Source organism: Hemitrygon akajei, chromosome 4 (assembly GCF_048418815.1).
Source record: "Hemitrygon akajei chromosome 4, sHemAka1.3, whole genome shotgun sequence".
NCBI lineage: Eukaryota > Metazoa > Chordata > Chondrichthyes > Myliobatiformes > Dasyatidae > Hemitrygon > Hemitrygon akajei.
The window spans coordinates 51938580-51947856 of record NC_133127.1 but is presented as its reverse complement, the minus strand read 5'-3'; the positions used below and the strand labels follow the sequence as shown (position 1 = coordinate 51947856).

Here is a 9277-nt window from a genome sequence, read left to right as displayed (position 1 = left end):
TTAAATATACTTCTCAGCCAATGAAGTACTTCAGAAGAGAGCTCACTGATGTAAAACAGGAAATACTGTAGATAATTTGTGCCTAGCAAACTCCCACAAACATTTACATCAACAGCTTCAGAAACGCTGATTGAGGGATAAATACAGGGATACCTTCCATGTTGTTTTACTCTAACATGTGATCATCAACTTCAATATCCAGTGGAGCAAACTAGCAAGGTTGTGGTTTAGGACGACATCTAAAAGAGGATTTCTGATGTGGAAGCATTTCATTAGAAACAGTGTGCCAAATATTTTGTAAACCTCGGAACCTGAGTCCATCCCTAATGCAGAAGAGGAGGTGATACCAATGATTGACACTGAACCCAGCTGAATGACATGATTAGGATGATTAAGAAAGGCTATCCTTGGCTGGGCTGCAAAATCAATCAAATATCAGCAACTGCGACTTATCCTGAATCGATTAATGAAATAATATCACAGTGTGCAGCTCTCAGATGGGTAATCATCTTGCAGACATGGAAACCTCAAGTGACACGAGTGCTGGAAGTAAAGAGATCTCCATTTTCCCAGGATGTGACCCCATCCACCCTGCTAGAGGTGGTTGTGGTGGGGGTGGGAAATGGTTCATAGATTCATAGAGTACAACCACACAGAAACAGGTCCTTTGGCCCATGTAGATGGTGACAAGCTTACCTCTCCCATCCATGAACTTATCCAAATCTGCAATCCACATCCACCACTTCCATTGGCAGCTCATTCCACACTCGCACCACCCTCTGAGTAAAGAAGTTCCCCCTCAGGTTCCTCTTAAATTTTTCACATTTCACTCTTAACATATGACCTCTAGTTCTAAACGCACCCAACCTCAGTTCATGCAAGGATTCCAGTGTACAATTGGGACTCTCAAAGTAATGACCTCAAGCATTTGAGAAAGGACAGAGGTCATAGTTTTGCACTTGACTTTGAGCATGAGCAGCAGCCCCATGCAGCAGCGGAAGGAAAGCTGCTGGAAGAACTCACTAGGTCAGGCAGCACCAGCGGAGGGAAATGGATAGTCGAGATCCTTCATCTGAACTCTGAATACTTAAAATTGCTTTTCACCTAATGGAGTAGTTTTCGAAGTATGCTCATTGATGTAACATGGGAAATGCTGTAGATCATTTGTGCACAACAAGCTACCATAAATGTTTACCTTCAGAACTTTAGAAAAGTTGATTGAGGGGGTTAATACACTCTGTGCTTTTATTTCCTCATAATGTGTCGCAGCAACTTATATACCCAAAGGAGGGAAGTGGAAAGGCCTTGGGTTAAGATATCATTTGAAAAGAGGGAACTACTGACCTGGAAGCATTTTCATGCCTCTTGTTTGAATTCTTTTGCTCAACCTCTAAACTTGAATTCTCACTTGATACAGAAGAATATGTGCTATCAATGATAGACACTTGAGCCAAATGAGGATCCCTACGAGACTCCCTTGTCCATTCATCCCCCCCCCATCCCTCCCCACCGACCTCCCTCCAGGCACTTATCCCTGCAAATGGAAGAAGTGCTACACCTGCCCCCACACTTCTTCCCTCACCACCATCCCAGGCCCCAGACAGTCCTTTCAGGTGAGGCACCACTTCACCTGCTAGACAACAGGGGTGATATACTGTATCCGGTGCTCCCGATGTGGCCATTTATACATTGGGGAGACCCGCCACAGACTGGGAGACCGTTTCGCCGAACACCGGCGCTCAGTCCTCCAGCAATGGCGGGATCTTCCTGTTGCCACACACTTCAATTCCACAGACCACTCCCACTCCGATACGTCTGTCCATGGCCTCCTCTACCGTCAAGATGAGGCCACACGCAGGTGGGTGGAGCAATACCTTATCTCCCGCCTAGGTAGCCTCCTACCTGCCGGCATGAACATTCAACTCACAGACCTCCGTTGATACCCCTGCCCCCCTTACCCCATCCCTATCTATAATTTTAGTCTGGTTCTCTTTCTCTCTCTTTTCCCCCCTCACTATAATCTCCCCCCGCCAGCCCTACCTTTCTTTCTCTTTTATTTCCCATAATTCTCCACCTTCCCCCTAGCCCATTTCTCTTCAGCCTATCACTTCCCAGCTCTCTACTTCATCCCTCCCCCCACTTCTTATCCCCCCTTGACCATCCCATGTTACTTCACTCCTGATGAAGGGTTTCGGCCCGAAACGTCGTCGCTACCTCCTCCCATAGATGCTGTCTGGCCTGTTGAGTTCTGCCAGCATTTTGTGTTTTTATTTATTTCCAGCATCTGCAGATTCACTCGTGTTGCAAATGAGTGATATGATGCTTTTGCTCCGTATTCCAGCATATGTATCACCAAGACCAGCATACTGTGGATGAAATAACCATCTACTCCTCGAAACAGGAAGCAAGATCCGAAGGTGCTAAATCTCTGTTAGAAGGATAAGATCATTTCCCTTGCAGTTGCATCACAGTGCATGGATTTAGATGAAACCTTCTGTGTTTAGGAGCATTGACCCTGCAAAAGGCCAGAGAGATTCACATACACACTAAATTTAATTCATTCTTATAAAGATCCACTCAAATTCATTCATTCAGATTCATTTTTCTATTTATCACATGTTCGTTTAAACATACAGTGAAATGGGTTGCTTGAGTTAACAGCCAACACAACTTAAGGGTCTGCTAAGGGACAACCCACAAGTGACACCATTCCGATCATATTGCATTTAAATCCTTGCAAATTAATATACCTTCTTAGTATTTCATATTTTTTCACACATGTTCTGTTCAATAAATGGAAATCTGCACATAGTATATCTGCAGAGTTATGTATATGACCATTAATAGAACGTAGAACAGTACAGCACCCACAATATTGTGCTGACTTTTTAACATTCTCTAAGATCTATCTAACATTTCCTTCCCACATAGCCTTCCATTTTCCTTTCAACCAAGTGCCTATGTAAGAGTCTCTTAAACATCCCTAATGTATCTACGTCTACCACCATGGGATGGGGTGGGGGAGTAGAGTATGGGATGATATGGCAGAGGCTTTGGTACACCATGGGTTTATAGGGAACCTCAGCAGAACAGAGAGCAACTTTACCTGAGTAAGAATGGTTGAAGGATAAAAGTAAGCAACCTGCCTTGGGTCATGGTCTGGCATTGTACTGAGAAGACCCAATTGTTGTGGAAGTCCAGATCAATGTTTAACCCTCTAGTTTCCCCTGAAATCCTCCAAAGGTTGTGGCCATGGGGAGCGTTGCAACTTGATGTGAAGCTGATTTGGAAGTCATGTCAAGCTCAACTCACAAGCTCTTTCCAGAGTGGAATAGAGCAACCAATAAGCAGAAGTTATTCAGTTCTGCTCTATGATACAGACATTTTTATTCATGCAGCACTGAAATAAACAATGCTATCCAATCTGATTTCTGGGTATAATATCTACTTAATTGGCACAGGGCAAAATTTTGACTGGTTTAGCCTCTCTAAACTCTCTAGACAGTGTACCTATCGAGCAGTATTAAATCAAGGCAACTGGAATTGCTGTGTTGTTGAGAAGACATTTCGCCACTCATCCATGGTGGGTAGTTTTCTTCATAGATGAATCAGAACTGAAGAAGCCTCCCAGATGAGTGGCAAAGTGTCTTCTGGACAACACAGCAAGTCCAATTGACTTGATTTACTACTGTTTAATATACAATGACCTGTATAACGCTCACGCAATCGGCTGGTGTATGTCTAGGTGAAAATTCGTCTACCCGCCAAACCGCACCTCCTGTATACGTGGATGCTGTGAAATACACACTGGTACAAACTCGCACACACAATATCAAACCACACACCATGTACGTTTACAGAATACAATTTATAAATCTTAACAGAACTAAGTGATTAATAGCGATACAACATATATGAAAGGAAAGATGCCAGAACTTTATCAGGGTTCAGTCAATTAGTTCACAATCGTTGGAGCTCAACCATCGAAGTCTTTGGTCCACTATTCGATCTTCTCCGACTTCCATGACCCACGAGCCTGGGACCACCCTCGGTGATCAACCAGAGCGCCTCCAGCACCGTCCACCTTCCTCACAATCTCCTCCCAAACTCCCCAAAAAATCCATGAAACCACAGCTCACAGACCCAAAAGAAAGAATAACATCTATCCCAATTGGTTAACAAATGAATACAATTCTCATTATCAGTAATCATAACCCAAACAAGCTGCGAGAGAAAGCACTCTCTCACCAGTTACCATAACAAGGAAGCATCCCTACTTTTACTTAACAAAGAAGCCATTTTGATTAACATAAGCAGTAACATAAAAAATCTTTTACACTCTCCCCCCACCAACAAAAGTCATGTTCTCATGACATTAACAGAGTTCCCCAATGCTTCTTGCAAAACATAAAACTCAACCCAGGTGCAGAAAGCAGTGATATAACTTCCCAGGGTGGTGGAAATCACACTCAGTTCTCCCGGCGCTGCATTTGTCAATTGCTCCAGGGGGTGCCTACTTCTCTGAGACCTCTGTACCTCCTCTGCCAACCCTTCCGGCTCAGACACCATGGGGGACACCCCAGATCTACCTGTTGGACCCTCACCCTCTCCCTCACTGGAATCCCTCTTCACCTGAGAGCCCTCTGTCTCATGTTCGGGTTCCACCCTCTCTCCCCCCAATGCCGGCTGTATCTCAGTCTGCCCCTCAACACCCTCCCTCCTGTCACCGAACTCAGCGGGGAAGGGCCAGGAGCCTCTTCTTCCGGTACTGGGGAGTTAGCGAACAAAAACAGGTGCCACACATCTGAATCTTCGTCTTCTGAAGCAGTATCCCTTTCCGGGGTGAGGCCTGGTCCCATCTCTTCTGCAGCAGGCTCTTCCCTCGCCCCACGCCCTCACAGAGTCCTCGTACTAGGCGTAACCTCCCACTTGGGCTCTTGATCCACTTGCACTTCTTGACCCAGGGGCAACAGGTGGTTCCGATGGAGTAACTTGACAGGCCCCTTCTCATCCTCGGGTTTACCCGGTCAACAGGTAGATTCAGCATCTGGCTCTCTACCACATAGGGGGTGGCCACCCATCGGTCTGCCAACTTGTGCTTACCAGGCAGTCCTAAATTCCGTATAAGGACCCGGTCTCCCGGCAACAGTTGGGCGAACTTCACTTTCTGATCATATCTCCTCTTGTTCCTCTGATTCTGCTTGGTGGCCGCCACCTCAGCCAACTCGCCCTTTTCAACTCTCTCCTCATGTTGGACACATACTTCAGATAGTGCTTCGAAGGTAATTCACCCGCCTCAGTCCCAAAACACAAGTCAATGGGCAACCTCGCTTCCTGCCCGAACATCAGATAATAGGGCGAGTGCCCTGTAGCGTCACTGCAAGTACAATTGTAACAGTGAACCAAATGCCCGATGTTCCGACTCCACTTACGTTTCTGACCAATCTCCAGCGTCCCGAGTAAATCCAAAAGGGTCCGGTTAAACCTCTCGGGCTGAGGATAGGGCGCTCACCTTCTGGGGTCTCAGCCAGGTGGTCACTGCGTCTATCTTAGCCGGATCAGTAGCCACTCCTTCTTGCGAAATTAAGTGGCCAACATAGCCGATCGATGGCTTACGGAACTGTCATTTGTCCAGGGAAACTTTCAGCCCTTCCTCCTTAATCCGGCCTAACACCTTCAGCAGCCTCTCCTCATGTTCCTCCAAAGTAGATCCAAACACTATCAGATCATCCAGATACACCAACACCTCGAGCAGGTTCATATCCCCCACAGTCCTCTCCATGAGCCTTTGGAAGGTAGCTGGGGCTCCTGATATGCCTTGGGGCATTCGTTCAAATTGAAAGAACCCCAGTGGGCAGATAAAGGCCATCTTCTCTTTATCGGCCTCACTCATCAGGATCTGGTAATAAGTCCAGCACACTAAAACATTTTGCTCCACTCAGACAGGCCAGCACATCTTCAACTTTTGGGACAGTATACTGGTCAGGGACAGTGCGCTGGTTCAAGGTCCTATAGTCCACACACAAGCGTACCCTTCTGTTCTTCTTCCGGGCCACTACTATTGAGGACGCATTGGGACTTCGGGACTCAGTGATGATTCCAGCTTCCTTCAACTTGCATACATCTTCCACATCTGCAGGGGCCAGTCGCCGTGACCTCTCTCTGAATGGGGTGTCCACAGTCAATCGGATGGTGTGGCGAGTGCTCTTGGAGCAACCCACATCAAACTCGCCAAGAGAAAAAACATCTTCCAGCTTCAACATCTTCTCCACCAGCCTGCGTTTCCACTCCGGCGGCACAGGAGAGTCCCCAAAGTTAAAAGCCTCAGCGGTCAGCTTTCCTCTGTTTTCCAATCCTTCCCCCTTAGAGGGCCTCACAGGGGCGCTAGACATTACCGTCACCAGGAACAAATGCGCCAGCGGCATCCCTCTCTTAAAGGTGATTTCTCTCTCTGTAGTGTTCCTGACACTCATGGCTGTCCGCCTCGCATGTACCACCGCTGGTCTCTGCACTTCAGGCCTCTCCAGCACCCCCGCCGGAAATCGTGTCTCCCCCTCGAGATCTTCCGGGGCATCTATTAACAGGGCTTTGCCCGCTGGCACTCCGGGGAATCTGGGGGTCCCCATCACTAGTGCCACCTCCCCTGGCCGTATCACTTTAGGCCTCGCCCCAGAGTACACCACACCCACCCTCGTTTGCACTCAGGATCCAGCCCTTGGGGGTCACCCACTTCTTCCAACACCACTCGAAACACTGGGTGTACCAAAAGGGTCTCCAGAAAGTTCTCCCCCGCCTTCTCCTTACAGGCTCCCAGGAGCTGTCGCACAAGGGGGGAGTTAGTCCCCACCAGAAGGGCAGCGCCACCTGTTTCCACCGGGTCCGGACAAACCAACACCAACGTCTCAATAGCTTCAGACACTCCCACATCTCACTCCGAGAAATCCAATCTCACTGACAGGTACCCATCGTACGGATAATCACCCTCACTTACATCCCAAATCTCCAGGGCGTCAAATGGGGTTACTGGCAAGTGCTTTAGATATCTGTTGTAGAACGACCGGTACAATAAGGTAACCTGAGATACTGTGTCGAGGATGGCTTTTGCATAAACTCTCTCTATCCGTAGGCACATTCTGGAACGGGGTCCCAGCCCAGCCGGAATAAAGGCTTGGGCTTCCGGTGGTCCCCTGGCTGATTTGTGGGGACATGTTCCTCCAGAGACTCCAGTCCGTTCCCTCATTGAGTCTCTCCTAAGTTTTCTGACACCTCTCCCTTAGTCGCCCAGGGGCTTGCCCTCCGCGGGGCGCCTTGTCTCTCGCAATCCCACCGAAAATGTGCCTCTTCCCCACAGCTGTTGCACACCCCTGGCCACTCACATTCCCACTGGAAATGCCCCTCTTTCTCACAGTTACAGCATACACTACCCACCGCCCCTCCTCTCCCAGGACGCCCGCCACTCCCAGCCCACTGCGCGGGTCGTCCCCCGAAGGGGGTACTCTCCCTGTCCATCCCCTCAAACGGGGGGTCCCTACTCCCTTGGGACCCCTTGGGTTTCTCAGTCCTCAACCCGGCCACCACTTCCTGTACCACTGAGGATCGCTTCCGGTGGCCCGAGCCCCTTTATCGGCCCAACGCGCTCTCTTCCTCCTGCACCTCTCTAATCAGCTGCCTGAATGATGGAGGGGGGCTCTTTTTATAGGACTGCCGGAGACTCCAAGCCACCTTGTCCTCCTCCAGGGAACCACTAAATATCTGACTCATGCTCACCCTCGCCACTTCATCCACCTCCACTCCCCCCCCAGCGCCGCAACCCAGTGAGCATTCTCTCCAGCCAAAATATGTATTCTGAGAGCTTTTCCCCTCTCTCTTGCTCCATGTGGTGAAACTCTGCTAAAAGCAACCAGGAATCCCCTGACATCCTAAACGCTCCCTCCAAAACTTCTAAATACTCCCCCAATGAAGCCGAGGGCTGTTCAGCTTTCAGCTCCCGGACTACTCTAGCCACCATGCCCCTCAAACTTCCCATCAATCGCCGTCTCTTTTCCTCATCCAAGCCTGGCCACGCCTCAAACAACAGGGACATGTTTTCGATCCAGGTATCATAGGCAACCTCCCCGTCTGAGGTAGTCGTGGCTCCTGAGAAAAACCCCAGCTTCAGCCGTGGCCTCTCACTCACTGTCAGGGAGATAAGGGCAGCTGCCAGCTCGGAGGCCTCACCTCCAGCTGGGGGGTAGAGCCTGGCCAAGCCTTCCCACTCCGACCCCCCCTTACTGTTTACTGGCACCTCCCCTGAGGTCACATCTAGCTCCTCCTCCAGTGTCTCCTCACCTTCATCCTCTGGGAGGATGTGGAGGCCCCATGGCCCCGTCTCCCCCGGGACGCTGACTGGCGCTGGCAGTTCCAATGTCATGACGTCAGCACTCATACGAACCAACACCCAGCTAGCCTCCACTTCTTTACCGCACCTTCTAGCCACCAGCTCTATCTGCCCCATACCTTTCACCAAACTCAACCCCTGCACTAATGCACCATCCAAGATTCGGAAATCCACTCCGCTTAACACACATGCATAATTCACCGGTACGTCCTCTAACTCACACCAGTTTACAATCTTATCTCGATCCATCTCCGCACTACTGAACATGTGAGATTTACACAGCTTACTGAAAATTCAATCTTGGACGAGCCCCCACAAATGTAACGCTCACACAATCGGTTGGTGTATGTCTAGGAGAAAATTCATCCACCTGCCAAACTGCGCCTCCCGTATACGTGGATGCTGTGAAATGCACACTAATACAAACTCGCACACACAATATCAAACCGCACACCATGTACGTTTACAGAATACACTTTATAAATCTTACTAGAACTAAGTGATTAATAGTGATACAATATATATGAAAGAAAAGAAAGGAAAGAAAAGGTGCCAGAACTTACCAGGGTTCAGTCAATTAGTTCACAATCGTTGGTGCTCAACCATCGAAGTCTTCGGTCCACTATTTGATCTTCTCCGACCTCCATGACCCACACACCTGGGACCACCCTCAGTGATCAACCAGAGCGCCTCCAGCACCGTCCACCTTCCTCGCAATCTCTTCTCCAACTCCTCAAAAAATTCACAAAACCACAGCTCACAGACCCAAAAGAAAGAATAACATCTATCCCAATTGGTTAACAAATGAATACAATTCTCATTATCAGTAATCATAACCCAAACAAGCTGCGAGAGAAAGCACTCTCTCACCAGTTACCATAACAAAGAAGCATCCCTACT

At 48.7% G+C, this 9277-nt stretch overlaps 1 protein-coding gene across 1 annotated transcript; it reads right to left on the bottom strand.

The window, feature by feature from the left end:
* Positions 1–7777: 7777 nt before the first annotated feature.
* Positions 7778–8626, bottom strand: LOC140725999 (paraneoplastic antigen Ma1 homolog). Its single transcript, XM_073041900.1, has one exon. It carries the CDS (start codon positions 8624–8626, stop codon positions 7778–7780), a length of 849 nt encoding a protein of 282 aa, XP_072898001.1.
* Positions 8627–9277: the final 651 nt, after the last annotated feature.